Below are 18,928 nucleotides of genomic sequence, written 5' to 3'. Positions count from 1 at the left end.
AGGAGTACTCAGGAGGGATGGAGACAGGAGACTTCACTTCGGGGCTCTCTACGGAGGTGGAGGACACCGGAAGGGAAATACAATGTGACAAACAGTGGTCGGTCCAGTGCAACAGCTCCCCCGTGCACCAGGAAATGTGGGGGTCATGAAGCGCTAACCAGGGGTGGCCTAAAACCACAGGGTCTCTAGGTGAGTGCACTATAAAAAACTGGATGAGCTCCGTGTGAAACAAGCCCACCTGGAGGGACAATGGCATGGTCCGGAAGGAAATGAGACCCGATCCAAGGGGTGCCCCATCTAGAGAGTTAACTCTGAGAGGTGGCACGACCGGACTGAGTGGGATGGATAGTTTCTGGACCAAGCCATCGTCTAAAAAATTTCCCGCTGCCCCGGAATCCACTAGGGCTGGGGTAGAAAAAGAGACATTGTTAAAACTCAACATTACCGGGAGGCAGACTTGTTTCTGGGTAACGTTGAGAAAGACAGACGTTCTCACCTGGCTTTTGGAGAGGGAACGCCGGGGACCGGCTGGGCATGAGTCAATTCGGTGACCCGGGGTGCCACAGTATAGGCAGAGGCTCTGTGTCAACCATCTAGCTCGTTCTGCCTGGGTTAATGGAGCGCGACCAAGTTGCATGGGTTCAGATTTGGAAGAGCACTCGGGAGAAACAAGTTTAGGCGAGTCGAGACCCGTAGCAGGCTCTTGGACAACAGAGGGGCTCCGACAAGCACGGTCGCGAAGCAGGTTATCCACTGTGATGGAGAGCTGAATATAGTTCTCCAGCGACAGCGATTCTCCTCGACATGCCAATTCCATTTGGAGCTGGTCATTCACACCCATGTGGTATACAGTCAACAAAGCAGGGTCGCTCCACCAGCTACCCGCGGCAAGGGTGCGGAAATCAAGTGCGTAGGCAGTGGCTGTGCGTGACGCCTGTTTCAAAAACACGAGGCGGCTGCCTACATCCCTACCAGCTGCTGGGTGATTAAAAACCACGGCAATCTGGTGAAAAAATGATCATATGACGTCAAAAGAGGGCTCTCGGCAGTCCACAATGCAGTGGCCCATTGCCGTGCCTTACCTGAGAGCAGTGAGATTAAAAAATGTACTCTCTCACTGTCAGTGCTTAAAAGGGGGTGATACGTCATATAAACAGTACATTGCATTAAAAAACCCTGACAAGCTTCCGACGAACCGTCAAACCGCTCGGGGGGTTGAAAGCTCGCGGCGCTGGGAAATGCGGTGGGAACATCAACGGGTACAGGGACAGACACAGGTGGAACAGGTTGAAACTGATCAGAAATGGTACGTACTGTTTGCAGTATTTCATGTATTTGCTGTCCCTGAGCCGTGAGCGCTTGGTCGTGTTTCCCAACCGTAGATCCTTGGGCAGAAAGCACCGTGCAAATCCGCTCTAGCGAGCTGCGGAGATCCTCAATGGATTCCATTGTGACTGTCTTCTGTAGGGTTGGTTATTCTGTAACCCGCACAAGAAGAGACAGTCACAATGTATAGTCAAACTGCGTTTATTGCAGGCAAAGCAAAAGTACAAATAGGGCAAATCCAGAAGAGAGTGGTCGAGGGGAGCGTAAGGTCGAAGCCGGGGAATCAGGATATGGCAACGGAGCAAAACTACAAAAGAGTGGTCGAGGAAAGCGTAAGGTCGAAGCCGGGGAAGTCAGAATAGCAGAACGGGTAAACAAGCGAGTTGAATAGACAGGGGAGCTAGGGGAGCTAGGGGAACACTAGAGCTGGCAAAGCGAAGGGGTGAACTAAACAATAACCAACAATAGTGAAACGAAAGGGTTGTGATATATATAGGGGAGAAAACGAGCGGTGCAGGTGAAACGAATAACCAGGTGATTGGGACGAGTACAGGTGAAACTAATACTCTGGTGATTGGGAGCGTGCATGAGAGCCAGAGGGGGGTGATTGGGAGTGAGCGTGTGAGCTCGGGGAGCGAGCCTGTGAGCTCGATGAAGCGGGGAGAACAAGAGGTGCGGGGTTCATTACAGACCCAATCCTTTGTAAATATTCAGGGCAAACTCAGGCCCTAAATTCTGCTCACATAGCCAGAGAGTGACTATGCTGACTAAACTTTATTTTTATGAAACAAGAAAACATGACCCCTGTGTAAACAGTGTTCTGTATTTAAACACCTCTTTTGCATTAAGATAAAGTGCATGTGCCAAGTGCAAAAAGAATAAGAGGTGAAGAGAAGTTGCCACTTACAATGTTTATCTCACCACCTACTTCATTGCTATTTGTATAAAACCAGTTAATTTAGATGTTTCTACATCAGGCAAATTTTGTTTAGGATAAGGTTAGGTTTGATATTTCAGTGTACACACAGCACAAATAGAGCAAAAGGCATGAAGGCCATGCATATATTCTATTTTAAGGAACGTTCTTGAGCACAACGTGAAGTGTAGTACAGATCACACTTTACCATAGTGAAATCGTTATAAAGTATGACCTTGAATGGCTTAAAGGCATTATAAAACAGTGTCAACAGCAATATGATAAAATAAAATAAATAATTAGTTGTCATTTATTATGACAATAATCAGAATACATCCTATAATTGTAGAATGCTTACGGTTGCCAAGCAAAAGGTGCGTCCCAAACCGCACACTTCTGTACTATTCTACATCATTTTGTAGTGTTACTAGTGCGAGTAGTATGTTTACACTGAAAATGCTACAAAAAAAAGTGTACTTTAAGTACCCCGATGATGGAATTTTTCAACAGTCAAAACGGAGTGTGGAATGTTGAGTTGTGACCCAAACCGCACACTTCTGCACTATTCTACGCCATTTTGTAGTGTAAGAAGTGTGAGTAGTAAGTTTACACTGAAAATGCAACAAAAGAAGTGTAATACGAGTGCCCAGATAATGCACTTCTTCAACCGTCAAAACGGAGTGTGGAATGTTGGACATTTTGTGCACTGCACATAGTGGAAAGTGTGGAGTTACCGGCAGTGACTTAAATAATGGAGAATATGACAACTAGCGAAACTAGTATTGTACAAAAGTGAGTTAAACTCTTTACCATCATACCATGCTGTGTGAATATGTATATTATTGAGATATAAGTGTTGAACTGAGGGTGGCTAGCACACTAAAGCTAGCGGCAACAAAATGTTTGGGTTTGAAACGCCACTTCCATCAGCTGTTAAACGGCAATCGATTCCATGTGTTCCATTTGGGATGATACACTTTGAAAATTCATACACTGTATGGCTGAGTGCATAGTATATTTTATAAGTGCATAGAGTATAGTGTGCCATTTGGGACACAGCTTTGGATACTTCATGCACTCAGAGCTCGTGGCTTGCCGTACATAGCGGAAAGGGCGGAGTAACCTGGCTGCATTGTTGGTCTGAAAAAAACTGTTGTAAATAATGAAGAATGTAGCAGCTAGTGAAACTTCTGTGAAGACAGCACCTTGCATATGGAAGTTGAATGCTCACCCCAAGCTGTGTGAATATGTATGTTGTTTAAGGTACAAGTGTTGAACTGAGGTTTGCTAACACACTAAACTAGCGGTAACACATCATGTGCGCTTGAAACGTCACTTCCGTTGGCTGTTAAACGGCAAATGCTTCCATGTAGTAACAAACCTTTAAGTGTTCAATTTGGGACAATACAACACTTTGAAAATTCATACCCTACACGGCTGAGAGTATAGTATATTTTATAAGTGCAAAGAGTACAGTGTGCCATTTGGGACACATATCTTTCTTGCAAGTCAGTCCACTGGTGGCCATTTTTGGAATGCTCAGTCATGACAGTGCAGCTCCTATCTACTTGAATGGGGGAACATCGAAAGCTCAAAAACGGTTGGTCAAAATTACAATCAATGAACATATTTTATATCAGCAGCAAAATCTGACAATACTGGTATCATAAATTATGCTTTTTTTTTACCTCAGATTATGCTAAAAAAAACTTGTATAGCATACGCGTTCTTGAGATGATTGACAGGCAATGTCTGGATCTAAAAGGTGATTGGCTCTTTTACCTGAAAAGCAGGACTTCCTTTCTACATCCATTAACCGTTGGGCACTAGAGCTTTTTGGTTGGGCATTCCAATTTCTCCCTTTCATTTTAATAGAAGTGGCCCATCTCTGCTAATACAGTCTCTGGCTGTAAGCGATTTGATCACTTTCACATGATTAGCCTTGAATAAGCCAAGCCCCCTCATTTCAAAACCCCGCCCTCCAAAGATAATTTTGAGACCAAAAATGGGCAAAAGAGCAGAATTGTTCCTGTGGTTGTCAAATTCAACAGTTGCACAATAGCGCCTTCAACTGACAAGCATAATAATTTATAGCCTCTATGATTCTCTTCAAATACAAACACTATGAGAACGAGCAAAATGAATGACATTTTTGTTTGCTGTATACAAAGTCTACAGCTGTCACAGAGACCAGTGAGATATCGCAGAACACTTATTTTATTAATACCTTTAAGGGAGTAAGATAATTTTTTGCGTAATTTTCCGTGAAGAAAATCGCTCGCAGCATCTTTAATATAGAATGTGCAGTCACAGGTGTGTATTTATAAGCATTTTACAACGACTTTGAATGCAGCTCATCCCATCACAATTATCCATTTTATAATTTAAACAACTTGAGGCATGTCATTTTTCATAAACCTTAAGTTAGAAAACTCAATTATAATTTCCTTTATTATTATTATTTTATTTTTTTCTGTATTATTATCATGACTGGTTACAATTAAGGAAACCAAGTGCATTATTCAAGGAAATAAACATCAAAGAAAAAAAGATTCTGCTTATCTTGCTTAGTTACATGTACTCTTTACCAAAGCAATCTCCCCTGACCACACATTACACACATGCATGCACACACGCAGACACAAACACACATTCAACCACTTAAACAGCATTTGCAACCAATCGGAGCAGCTCAAGGGGCCAAGAAGGGTCAGCATTGTGCATTACACATGTTTTCCATCTCTCCTATTCCACAACATGAAAATACAAGAGAAAGGGAAAGCGTGGTTTTTCCATCCATTTTTACAGAGGGTCTTTCGCCTACGCACTGATCAGATTTCTTCGCCTACTCTGGAGGTTGAGAGCCTCTAGGGGAGGGGCCAGTGAATGTGAGCCTCAACACTCAAACTACTGCTTCTTGGACTTCACATGTGTAACAGAACCCGTGAAAACAGGGAATGAAAGCCAGTGACACTATTCCTCACAAGGGACTGGAACAAAATGAAAGAGGATTTCCCTAGTAAGCAGGGTTGCTGCATACTTACAATTCCCCATATATTCTGATGCTTTAAAAATCTTTGTCAGTGAACAAGCCAAAGGCAACTGTGACAGGAGAAAAAAAAAACACTTTAAAAGAAAAGTTTGCCCAAAAAATATATTTTTTTTAATCATTTACTCAACCACATGCCATCCCAGATGTGTGTGACTTTCTTTCATCTGCAGAAAAAGATTTTTAAAAGAATATTTCAGCTCTTTAGGTCTACTCAATGCGAGGGAATGGTGACCAAAACTTTGAAGCTCCAAAAAGCACATAAAGGCAGCGTAAAATGAATTCAAACGACTCCAGTTTTTTAATCCATGTCTTCTGAAGTGGTTTTCGGCGAGAATAGACTAAAATGTAACTTTGTACATCTTGCCATTGCAGTCTCTAGACACAATCATGATTTCAAGCTTGATTACACTTCCTAGTGCTTGAGCTCTAGATGGCGCTAGGAAGTTTGATCGAGCTTGAAATCCTGATCACCAAGAAAACAGGTGATGTCAAGATTTATAGCAAAAAAGGTTTTGGTCTGTCCTAAATCCAAAATCAAATGGATTGATTCCAAGACATTGATTAAGACACTGCAGTCGTATGGATTACTTTTATATTGGCTTTATGTGCTTTTTAGGAGCTTCAAAGTTCTGGCCACCATTCACTTTCATTTTATGGACCTACAGAGCTGCGATATTCTTCTAAAAATGTTGTTTGTGTTCTGCAGAAGAAAGAAAGGAATATACATCTGGAATGGCATAAGTCTGAGTAAATGAAGAGAATTTTCATTTTTGGGGGGAACTATCTCTTTAAGACCTTTAAGTAGTGTTGGAAGGGAAGCCATGTGAGGAATCAGACCCTCTTCTGTTATTATAATAAATTTACATATGACAAATTTGAACTAGTTACACAATATGTCTGATAATGGTCATGTTTTCATTAGATAAATTATTCAAATTTTCAATATGCAATGTTCAGTGGCGTGTTTCTCACTGTCTAGCTGGTATAGGCTGTAAGGAATTTCTTGAATGAAGAAATCAGGCTTATGAAAAAGAAGGTGCTCTATCATAATGCAAAAGTGTGGCACGATGACATTTTGCCTTCCAAAAAACTTGCAGCATATCTTTTAAAGCACTTAACAGCCAATCAAAATAACATATCTGACTGTATCCTTTTCTTTCATTCCATCCCTGACCCCCATGGCCTTACATCACACTCTTTCTTTTCACTATATTCTGAAACAAGGTTTGCCAGGCTGGAAGCCTAGAATTAGACATTATATATATCTTGAAAGAGAGATCAGATGATGTTGTGTGGTTGAGTTGTTATGTTTTTGAATACATGCTTCCATCTAGTGGACGTTCCAGTATAATACATATTAAGTCTCATTCTCAGAAGTGTGGGCTTACTAATGCAGAATGGAAGTAAATGCAGCTATGGCTATGATATGCTGTATTTGTGTGATATTTTATTAACAGTATTCCAGAAGAAAATGTCACAAGGAGATGCTGAAATACTATACTCCCTTCCCACAAGACAAGGTGAGATTATTATGTAGGATAAATTCGGTATGTGTGCATGTACATTATGTAAAGGAATGGGCACTAGTATGAACCAGACTTGTTTCACCGATTGCCTGGTACAACGGTCAATATCAGAATGAATAATTCCAGAGGGCAGTATAATTAATAAATATAAAATAAATGAATAATGCTCTCTGTAACTAAAATTGTTTAAGTGTTGTGCACATTGTAAGCAAACAGTGTTCAGTTAAATCATACTTTTAACAATTGTATTGCTTCATGTTCTCTATGGTGACAGCGAGGGAGAGGGAAAGCATCTCGTCCACTTATGACACATTCATGCCCAGTCAGCCGCCTGGACTGGACGAGCTGATCAAACTGCAGGAGCAGGTGAAGACAGGCTCTCTCAGTATAGATGATGCTCTGGACAGATTCAATGACTGGCAGAGGCTTCAGAGAGGAATGGACAGCATACAACAGGTGATGATGAAACAACAGTCTTAATCAAGATGAGTTTATTGTCTTTATTTTAATTACATTTTTATAGTTACATCAGAATGGAATATTGTTTCTTAGAGATGACGGTAACATTTCTAGCTGACAACTAGTAGTAGACCTGGAAAACCTTAAATAAGTACAAATATACTAGATACAAGGACTGTGTGTAGAAATATAACAAAATATAATATAGAATGAGACATAGATATTTTGATTATTGTAGATGAATAGGTATAAATGAAGAGCACACAAGTTCTCTCCATTCTTATTGCACTGGGAGCCTGATTTAACAAGTGTGTCCTGTCAATCTTCACAGCCTTACACACCTACACAAGGTATAAAATGCACTGAAGTACTGCATTTCTAGTCTATAATGTTCTTTTTCCATTATCCTATTTCCTGACAAGCTTCTCCAAAGTTCAATTCTTTAATGCTTTACTCACACTTTAAAATAACCTCCATTTGCTATTTGGAAATGCATATTTATGAAGATTTATGGCGACACATTACATTAAGTGTTTTCCGCTGTTAACTGCTGACAACTTTGGCACAGGAGAACTAATTTGCAGGTATACCTTGCTACATTATACTTACATGGCTCATAAATTTGACTGTCCTTAAACAAGTATGTATATATTTTTCTTCTTGCTGCTTGCTGAGCTGATGCTTTTAATGCAGGGTGATTTACAGCAAACTAAGAGCAAGGAGAAATTTGAGATTCAATGCCTTGTCAAGGGCACTTTAGTGACATAGCTGGATTGATTTCAGCAGCCAAAAAACATGAATCAGTTAAGGGATAGTTCACCCAAAAATGAAAAATCAAAGGAAAAATAAACAAATTAATTAATCATATTTGCACAACAGCCCAGTAGGTGACGATAGGTTATAAAAACAGTCAAATGTCTTTTCAAATTTTTGAATACTGATGACTGAAAAATTGTAGGACATTACTGAAGATGATTGAAAAAATATTAGGGAAAAATCTTTGATATTTATAATATTTGTTATATATCACCTGTTGCCACACTCAAGCAGAGATGCTGTCAGCTATCTGACGGTCACATTTCTCAGTGGAAAATAGACGTCTAAGTGGGGGTATTCCTCCCTATTTCGCGGTAGCCGTTGTGCAAGAGTCATTCACTATAGAAACAGCGATGTCCTCCGTCGTTTTAAACAGTATGTATCCAATGTGAAAACTCAGATAAAAGGTAAGCACATGAGTTCTGTAATAAATCAGTCTGTTGTGTCTCTCAGCTGTGATGAGCTTTAATCCTGAAGTTATCCGTTTAAAGCCATTTAAAGCTATTTCCTAGCTTTGGTAATGTATTAGTAATACGAGCGATCACAGAGAGCAGTTCTATGTAAACAATCACTAACAGATTAACTTTATGTCAACAACTGGCTCATATTACACACAAAAATTATTTTGCCACCACCTGCTGGCTAACATATGTAATAAAAAAAAAAGACGGAAACTCATAACAGATCGGCACTGATCTTACACTTTATTTTAGAACAGCATGAACACAAGTGGAGTGATACACACACACAGTGAAGCATCCGAGTTCTGATGGTGTCAGACCATCAGTGCTCATGGAATGTCTCTCTCTAATCAGATTCGAGGACCGGTACTAACTGTGGTATATATATATATATATATAATCTAAAGCCTGTTCAATGTTACATTTTCCCTTAGGAGAAAATACAGCAGCTGAGGGCGAGTATTGTCAACAACAGAGAGGACAATGAAAGTGTCTATGGTAGGTTTATTTTATCTGTTCCTTAAACTTATTTGAAATAAATCATTCATTAATAAGTGCATGAAGATACAAATGGCCCAGAAATTTCTCTTTGATGTTTCCACACAATTACAAAGAGATTTGTTGTTAAGTTCTACATTTTGGATATGCATCAAAAAACAATTTATCTAAATAAAAACACTGCTTGTATTGCACATTCTGCACAATAATGAATCAAATCCCAAATAGAGCCATTTCAGTTGAGAAAACATATCATGGATAGCATGATAGATTTCCTAATGCATTATAAAAGAGAAATGGAAAGTGAGCATGACAAAAAGTCGACTCGGAGTTCAAGTTTATGCAGGCTAACTGGCCTCTTTCTTCTTTATCAGATAAAATCAGCATCGTTCATCACACACCAAGTAAGTGCCTTTCCATGAACTCAAGGAACATTTCCTTGTTGCGGGTACTTAATATCTTTAGCCGTCTCCATATCTGTGACAATGTAGCTTTTTTTTGTCTCAGGGGTGAGAAGAGTGAGAAGAATGATTTATACACAAGGACTTTAGACTCAATGGGAAACTGTAACATGGTAGCTAAAGTAGATGTCTTTGAGGAACCATACAATTCACTTTTTGCTAATTATGTGACTATATAGTGGCCCAAAAGGTATTTATAACTGTCCTGGTATTAGATAGCAAAATATCGAAGCTAGCAGCATCTGCAAACAAATGATGCAAGAACTTTTCTCAGAACTCGCTTCACTTTTATGAGCAATTATTGCAATTATATTTCAGTACCAGCCCCCTTGGTGACAACTACTGTACAAAGTGTTCAAGTAGTTCCTGTTTTAATTTTGGACAGTATATACATTGTTTTATATTTTAAAACCAAAGATTCCATTTGACTTAAAAATAAATCTATTTGTTTGTTTCTGTGAAGCTGCATCTGAAAATGAGTGCAGAAGAGCGAGCCAGCAGCTGGAGACCGATTTCTACAGTAAACCTCTAAAAGGACAACATGTGAGTTTTTGAATGACATTTTGTTAATATATTTACTGTTCCCTGAACATAATACTTTGATCAAGCAGATTGTTTTACTTATTCAAGTGACATTCAATTTCATTATAATATATATTATTTCTGTTTTTATAGTCACATTTCTTTAAGAAGGCAGACAAACAGTGAAAGTAAGAAGACAGACTTTATCGTTGCCTATTCAATTTGCTCCAATGTTCAATCATCTCACCATATGTGCAGTTGAACTTTATTGATTGCATTTTCTTCCTATTTCAGACATCCTGCTTGAGGACCACCGAATTGATAGAGCAAACATCAAAGCAGACTTTTAAAGTATGCTGATAAATCAGAGTATGTTAATGTCCAGTCAATCAGTGCATGTCAAAAGGTTTAAAGTATATGGGGTCCTCTATTGATGCTTTGTTCTTACTGTATTTCTTTTTCTACTTAAAATGAATAGTTGAATATGAAAATTCTGTATTTATTTTCTCACCCATACGACTTACGTTCTTCCATGGAACTCAAAAGGAAAATGTTATCCTCAGTCACCATTCACTTTCATATGTTTTCATTTACATGAAAGTGAATGCAGACTGATGCTAACATTCTGCATTATCTCTAATTTGTGTTCTTGGAAGGAGTCTTACAGTTTTGGTTTGGAACAACATGAAGGTGAGTAAATGATGACAGAATTTTCATTTTTGGGTGAACTATGCTTTTAATGCTTTATTAATAAAAATGGCCACTGTACATCTGGTATTTTTCTTCAGCAGATATGAAAGACAAAAGATATGTACACATTTCTCTATAATTGTGTTACATTAATTTATCATGAGTCGAAGTTCAATAAAGAAAACAACTGACCACAAAATTCCAACAGAATTCAAGAGATCTTTTCAAATTTTTAAAAAGTGTACATACATTCAGAATTTTTTGTTTGTTTACAGTTTATACCAGTCCTGTTTTTTGAAGTGGTCACAAGGGGGTGCTGTCTCACCAAGCATGGCTCTCAGTTTTCTGGCATACTCAGATCTATCATGTTTTATTGATGGGCATTTTGATAGACAAAAACAAAGCCATCACACATCCATTTTCCCAGTGCACCTCTCAGTACCATACGGATCACTGATTGCAAGTAAGGACACAAACAAGAGTCTGTGAGAAAGCATCAACAGAAGACTGAGGTCTTCCCACACGTTGCTGCAGTGTCAAGGGACACAGATATAATGCTGCTCTGCGATTACAGGCGATTGCCTCGGGAGCAGTGCTGCTAACCCGCTCTGCCTGCCAGCCCTAGCAGCTGGATACATTTGCATTATCAATCATGCTCTTTGTGAATAATATTTATTAAAGCCTTGCCGCTCTACAGTGCTTGGATGAGCCAGTTCTGCCTCTATTTACGATTCGGTTCCCGCAGCCCTGGTGGCATTTGAGGAGCGTGTTTGCCTGTCACCTGCTGCTCCTTGCTTTCTGATCCAGGGCTGGATCAAGTTCTGCCATTCCCTCCTCAACTTTCAGAGTGTTCAATGGGGTATAAAAGATGTCCTATCAGCCTGAACAGGATAGGGATGCAGGACATGGCAGGCCTTCAACCTTGTATGATGTTCTACAGCGTTAGATCTTAGTCAGATTGCCTTAACAAGAGAAAAATCCATTGCCTGCATCTAATCATTGTTCGTTGCCAAAATAAATATGATTATTGATACCTCTAGTCAGTGGCCTCTTATGAAAATTCATATCAGGAGCTCCTACTTTTCACAAGCTGGAAGGGCGATGATAAACCCTACACAAAGGATTAAGTCTTCCCTGAAGTATAGAGCTTTATCAGGGGGAGTGGAGGGTAGGATTAGGATTCAGATGAACCAACAATGCTCTATCAGTCAATGCCTCGACTGATAGAGATCCAGCCCAGCTGAGGCTCACACTCAACAGCAAAGCCAATCAGAGTGATGAGAAACCCAGACCTTACCTCTGTCGTGTGCCGTATATCAGACTTCTTATTTCACATTTTGTGATTTGATTTGATTAAATAACCTTTCCAGATGCCTGCTGAAAGTCAACTGTTCAGAGTTGATGGAAAGTCTTGGTTCCCGTGTTTTCATATACCTAACACAAGAATAAGTCTATACAAACACACTCACACACAAAGCACACAATCTCATAATCTAGTGCCTGTCCTCAGGATTAATACCCAGAAATATACACAGCTGCTCCCACTTTGCACCTTAATAAAAATCAGGCAATTTCACAGTCAGTGGCATTCTTTCATCCCATAATCCCCCTGCATGTGTACAGTATATGTGACCCTCCCCAGACAAGGGCCAAGGGCTGCTGTTGGGGCACCACCGGTTGGGAAGAAGACCTTTGATTTGGGGCTCCTGCCTGGGAAGAACCAAGCCGTTGTGAATGGAATCAACCACAGCAGGAACCCTTCATTCAGTCTTTGCTCTCACCAGCACACCCAGCTCAAATGCTGCTATGTTTAATGGGAGCATCAAGACACGTGTGTCATGTGGTACAAGATTAATATGTTAAAAAAAAAAACATAGAAATACAAATAAAAATTTTTTTTTAAGTGAGGCATAATTCAGTGCAACATTGCTTAAGTAAAATGTATGTGAAACAGAGTATTGCAAATTAAAATTTACTTGAGAATTTCTCATTAAAGCCACCAAGAAATGTGTGTAGCCTTAACTTGATAGTAGTGTCTACTAGCTACTAAATTTATTATCAATTTCTGCATAGAAATGGGTTTCTCTGTTGTTTTTTTAAGTAACTCACACTACAATGTTTTTTCTGTGTATTTAGGATAGCAATGAAATTAGCCTTTGCATTTTAAAAACAATAAAAATGTCATTTATATCACTGTAATTTCCACAGATTATTATTAAACACAATACAGAATTTGAGATGTGGTGGAAATGACTTACTTTATAAAATTTCACAGAGCTGAAAGAGACAGAAGTTGAAGAACACCCTTAAATGAGACACATACTGTATAAATATATTTCTTGTTTATTTCCATGCACCTGTGCTAAACTAGAAATGTCTTAAAATGAGCAATAAATGTTTAGAACACTTATTTAGCACAGTGCATGCTCTCAGTCACCGTACAGCTCTTATCTGTGTAAATGGCGCTTTTCATTAACATGTTGCTAATGGTTTGTCCTCTTATTGCTAAGTGTTTGTAGTACTAAGGACAATGCATGGAGTGATTGCCAATCAGCATATACAAGAGCCAGGTGTCCTCTGAGTGTGTTAGCCTGGACTGCTCCTCCACAGATGTTTAACAAGGGATTTTGCTTTCTTGAGAAAATCAAGAGCGAGGCACACTGACCTAACTTTTCGCTTGCCATTATAATGCAACACGCGTAACATACTTGATATTCCCCAATTCCCAAAACGAGGTTGTTATAATAATAATAATCACATTATTGAGTGTTTTAGTCCTTTGTTATGTAGAAGACCAGTAAAGAGGGTCTTGTAAAGCGAGCTACAGATTGATGTAGCATGAAAATGGCAAAATAAACACCAATCAAACAATTCTAAAGTTTAACTAATCTTTGAGCTTGCAAAATTACAATGGACACCACAACAAATATGGGCAAAGGGATATGATGTCACACTCCAGGGGCTCTTTCAAAAAAAAATTTTTCATAAATAATAATATATAACTACCTACAGTATTCCACCTAATGCATTAACTAATGTTAACAATTATAACTTGAATTATTTATTTTTTTACTTTATTTGCAGTATTAAGTCAAGAGTGATGTTTAGTTCCTCATTTCATCAAAATCTGAACTTTAGTACTCAGTGAGTGAAAGATTACATTTCTTTGCATGTTCTTGAATTTACACAAAGAGGTGAATAGACCGCACCTTTAAAGAGCAGCAATCCAATTCCCAGGTTCAAACAGGGTAGGTTTAGATTTGTTCTGAGCTGCTGTTCTGGGAGAAGAGAGAGGAAATGTTCAGACACAGCTGGACACATATGTTTAATCTCTTCTGTAAATTTAAAAAGACATTTTGTTTTGAAAATTACATTTGGCCAAAGCACATTAAACAAAATGAAGATCATTTTTATTGCCCCTGGATATATCAGATCTATCTACACTTACATTTGCAGACTAGGGATGGGAATCGTAAGGAATTTAACTGTCCCAGTTGAGAATCCTCTTTAAGGGATGGTTAACCCAAAAATGAAATTTTTATCATTATTTACTCAACCTCATTCCATCCCAGCCAGATGTGTATGACTTTCATTCTTCTGCAGAGAACAAATTAAGATTTTTAGAAGAATATTTCTATCGGGAAGACACCCAAGCTTCAGTGAGGTTTAAGATACCATTTATTTGATGAATGTAAAACAGAAAAGTAATGTCTCTCTTTGGCGTAGGCCCCGTCTGCCGGTCTGAGGGAGTTGTACTCGGAACCGTCATATCCTGCGGAGATAGGAGGCAGGGGCGAGGAGCCTACCCCCGTGCGGGACAGGGCTCAACTGGTGGTGGTGGGGTGGTGGAGGTTGCCGCGTTAGCACACTGAAACAGCAATGTGATAGATTGTGAGCAGACATATAAAGCAACGGCTTACATGCGATTGGCTAGGAATTACCCAGCTCATGGTGTGATGATGAACAGCTGCTAGTCTTCCCGCTAGAACTACGCTGCGCTTACATTTCTGCTCTGTAGGTCATCACAATGCAAGTGATTGTGACCAAAATTGTGAAGATCCAAAAGCCCATAAAGGGAGCATAAATATAATCCATGAGATTCCAATGGTTAAATCCAAGTCTTCAGAAGCGATCTGATAGGTGTATGTGAGAAATGGATAAATATAAAAAATATTAATTCTCCTTTCTGCCCACTAGGTGGCGATGTGCATGAGGAATGCAAATCACTAAAACAAAAGAAGAATATGAAAGTGAAAGTGGATATTGATTGAAAAAGGACTTAAATATTGATCTGTTTCTCACCCACATGTATCGTATTGCTTCAGAAGACATGGATTAGACCACTGGAGTCTTGTGAATTACTTTTATTCTGCCTTTTTAGTACCCATTCACTTGCATTGTGATGACCTACAGAGCTGAAATATTCTTCTAAATATCATTGTATGTGTTCTGCAGAAGAAAGAAAGTCATACACATCTGGAATTGCATAATGGTTAGTAAATGATGAGATTGATTTCCAAAAATGATTTAAATTTTTGGGTGAACTAACCCTTTAAGTATAAGCACTCTAGTTGTACAGTAGGCCTAGTATCAAAATAACCAGTTTGTAAGAATCATTTGTTTGGGAATCGGACGAAACTTGTAGCGCTGTTTTGCACTGCATATTCAGTGGAGAGACAGTGTGTGTGCTCAATAGCACTGCAGGAAACACTGTCAAAGTGTTTTAGTACAATTTTCTGTCCACATTGGTGGAAAAATGCACATTCAGTAACCCTTAATGGAAATGTGAAAATCATAGGGTTGCAGTACATAAAGAAATGGAACCGGTTCTGAATAAGAACAATTATTTGGGTGGTTCCCAACCCAAATAATGATTTACTTCAAGTTTCAGCTTCAAAAAAGAAGGGGAATGGATGATAGTAGTTGCAAAAGTCAGCACTGATTTAATTCTTCACCCTCTCTCCTGGGTGTTCCAGATGGGGTTTTAATCGCTGTCTTTGCTTACTTTTGTAAACTTGTTGCAGCCGCAGGAGAAGCAGGGACTGTCCTTAAGTAAGACCCTCTCTAGCCTTTTCTAAAATGTCAGCAGACCCCCAGCGGAACATTTCAATCCTACAACCTCCTCTCTCTCTTTAGTTCTGCTGTATTGGTGACCCCTTCCTAGCTACCAATTCCCTGAAGTTCAAAACAGCATCTGGTGCAAGGGCAAAGGTACACAGGACAGCGTGGCCCCTACCGACCCCTTGCCTGTCTGATCAGGGGCCAAGAGTGGCCCATGGAGTGTGGCTGTACCCTCGTGCGCTGGAGCTTTGGGTAGATTAGTAGCACCGTTCCCCACTGCAGGGCTTTTGTGCAGCAGGGACTAGGCAAGGCCAAGCTGTCCACGACCGCAGGGATGCACTAATTCCACCACAGTTCAGCAGCTCTGCATTTTCAAGCAGCTCCTAAAAGGTCATTTCCGTTGAGCAGGAGCCAGACGACAACCATCAATGTATCAGCGGAATCCCCCATTGACGTCGGCTCACAGATTGAATCAAAGGCGACGATGATGAACAGGGATGGCTGAGGGCTTTATCTTTTATTTGCGCTCCACTTCTTCTGAGAGGGAGTTTAATCTTTGAAGCTGATGGTTGTGTTTTTGCAAGGATGTTTTGAGTGTTTGATGTGTCCTAGTAAAGGGCCATAGTGTGTTATGCTTTGATGGGGGAGGGTTGATTTAGTGAGTCTTTACGATTGAACATACACTGTAAAGCATGAAAGTCAATGGCAGGATATATTTACCTTAAATAAATGTTTGGACCATTTCCAGACCTTCTGCATATACTGTAATGAAAGTTTGCTTTGCTTGATAATATTCATACTCTTTCCAAGAGAACTTACAATTGTCAAATGTGAAGGTCTTCCAAACTAATCTCATGTATTTTCTGATGTATGTAAAATAACATGGTAGGCAGAGTGCCATGCAGGGTGTTAAAATAAATTGTACATCAGGCAAAAGGCATTGTTTGATACTAGCATTAAAGCTAAAGTGAGTAATTTATTTACCGCTAGCATCACCAGATGGATTGGCAAGAATAATTACTGTTTTCAAACAGGCTTCGCCGAACAATCCCCCCATTATACATTAGTTGAAAAAAAATAAAAAGATTGTCCATCCCCAAACCCACGTCACTGGTTGGGCCAATATTGCTGTGTCCGGATACTCAGAAAAATAGATAGCCACAGTTTTTTCCCTTTTTGGGAAACTCAGCTGAAGAATGGTTTACTTACAGCTAGACAGAATGTTGGCCTCACTTTAATTACATAGGATGTTTCTTCAATTTCAGGGGTTGATTTTTATTAAAACAGATTTAAAATTTTCATCATGTATTTTTTGGTTCATTTTTTAAATGTCTTTGACTGTTTTAGCCTAGTCCCAAATCCAAATATTCAATATTAAACTATGAAAACAATCCATTATAAAAATGCAAACTATGTAATGTTTTAAACTGATAATGTTAATGATCAAAATGATAATCTAAACAAAGAGTTAAAAAAACACAACCCATTTCAATAATTATCATGTGAAAATGATCTATCAAGTTTTTAGAAATTAGGACTTCCACATTTGTAAAGTTATTTCCACCATGCTAAATAATTTTGCCACTAAGTTAGTGTATTTGTCAAATAATTTGCCAAAATTGTCAGTGAAGAGCATGCTTGAGGTCAAATATAAAAATGTTTGAAGAAAATGAAAATTGAATGTGAATGTCAATTGTAAGATAACTATTTTTATTGGATGTAGTTTCTAATCAAGCTGTGATTTTGACAAAGGATGCAAAAAGCATGACAATTTTATGCATTTATTATACATAAAATGTTATCTATAAAATTAGCCTCAGCAAAACAATTGCCAGACATTTTAGCTTAAAAATGAAAAAAATGTATTTTCCATCACAGTGTTTGCCACCACAGATTAAACACAATTCAGGATTTGAGATGTGGAGGAAATTATTTTGCAGTGGGAATTTAATTGACTTTCAGAAAAAAATAAAAAATAAATGACATTAATCTGTGATGCATGTACATACACTGTTGGACAGACACATTTTTAAATTATTAAAAGTTTCAAAAGACTTAATCATCAAAAAATCACAGTGCTAAATGTGCAGAAGTTGAAGAAACACTCTATATGGAGAAATAATTCTAATTCTATCTAACATCTATTGTGTTCCATGGAAGAAATATAGTCATATGGGTTTAGAATACCATGAGGGTGGATCAATTATTACAGAAATTTCATTTCTGGGTGAACTATCCCTTTTCTCTTCAGAACAACTTTCCTCATCAGAATGCATTCATTTTATCATTAGAGTTCCTGGATTGACAATGTGGTACAGGAACACCAAAATTACCATGACACAAAACACTCACAAAATAGTGGCAAGATCGCACAGATTTCAATAACAGACCTCAATCTTCTCACCAGAATTAGCTGTTTGAAAGAGATTAATTGTCCTACCACATGTGCAATAATAGCTTGACTCCATGCCCAACCAATCAAGTGTGCAATGACAATCCACAGAGTAATTGAGGTGATTTGGCAGGCACTGCCTTGCATACATCGTTCCATAAAGACATCACCCTATGTCGCTTGAGGACTGCAAGCATATCGCCTCAAGGAGGCTTGTGCCAAGGATGTGGTGTAGTAAATATGAACCGGTGCAACAAACATGTACTTGGATGGTCTCTGTCAGCATTGTGAGTGACTGGGCTTTTCACCAGCATGAGCAATAAACAGTAATGATTCTCAAAGTAATCTGTAGTGTGTAAGTATTGCTTTTGGCCTTACATTTATCTTCTCCTCAGGTACGAGATGTCTGTGTAATACCTGCCTGTTTACAAAGGCAATCCATCCATGCACTCACACACATGTCCCATATGATACTCTCATACTGTCAATACAGCACATGAAATCTGAAAACGAAGGCTTAGGAAATTTGAGACCTTATTCTCTAAATAAAATGTTATGCCTTGGGGGGAATAAAATGACTGGGAAATGTCCCCAGTTGCTCTCAGCCTGAGGCAGCTTTAATGGTATTTCTCCAGTTGGAAGCAGGTGAAGGGGGTTTGATTCTAGCCGAATCATGTAAGCACCTCCCCCCTGCCTCCCTGAGTCCAGGTGTTCAGCCAATCCCTTTCACTCACTGCTACTGGACAGT

At 39.0% G+C, this 18,928-nt stretch overlaps 1 protein-coding gene across 4 annotated transcripts in view; it reads left to right on the top strand.

The window, feature by feature from the left end:
* Positions 1-10,913, top strand: part of LOC127647676 (B-cell scaffold protein with ankyrin repeats-like) — a 96,101-nt gene extending 85,188 nt beyond the window's left edge. For all 4 annotated transcript variants that reach the window (XM_052132091.1, XM_052132109.1, XM_052132083.1 and 1 more), the window contains 7 exons: positions 6,752-6,814; positions 7,095-7,276; positions 8,991-9,054; positions 9,429-9,458; positions 9,979-10,058; positions 10,191-10,225; positions 10,332-10,913. In XM_052132091.1, coding sequence (XP_051988051.1) covers positions 6,752-6,814; positions 7,095-7,276; positions 8,991-9,054; positions 9,429-9,458; positions 9,979-10,058; positions 10,191-10,223 — 452 coding nt within the window. In that variant the 3' untranslated portion in view covers positions 10,224-10,225; positions 10,332-10,913. The remainder of the gene's footprint in view (positions 1-6,751; positions 6,815-7,094; positions 7,277-8,990; positions 9,055-9,428; positions 9,459-9,978; positions 10,059-10,190; positions 10,226-10,331) is intronic.
* The last annotated feature ends 8,015 nt before the right edge of the window (positions 10,914-18,928 follow it).

Source organism: Xyrauchen texanus, chromosome 1 (assembly GCF_025860055.1).
Source record: "Xyrauchen texanus isolate HMW12.3.18 chromosome 1, RBS_HiC_50CHRs, whole genome shotgun sequence".
Classification (NCBI taxonomy): domain Eukaryota; kingdom Metazoa; phylum Chordata; class Actinopteri; order Cypriniformes; family Catostomidae; genus Xyrauchen; species Xyrauchen texanus.
The sequence above is the reverse complement of the archived record's forward strand: the minus strand, read 5'-3'. Positions and strand labels throughout refer to the sequence as shown.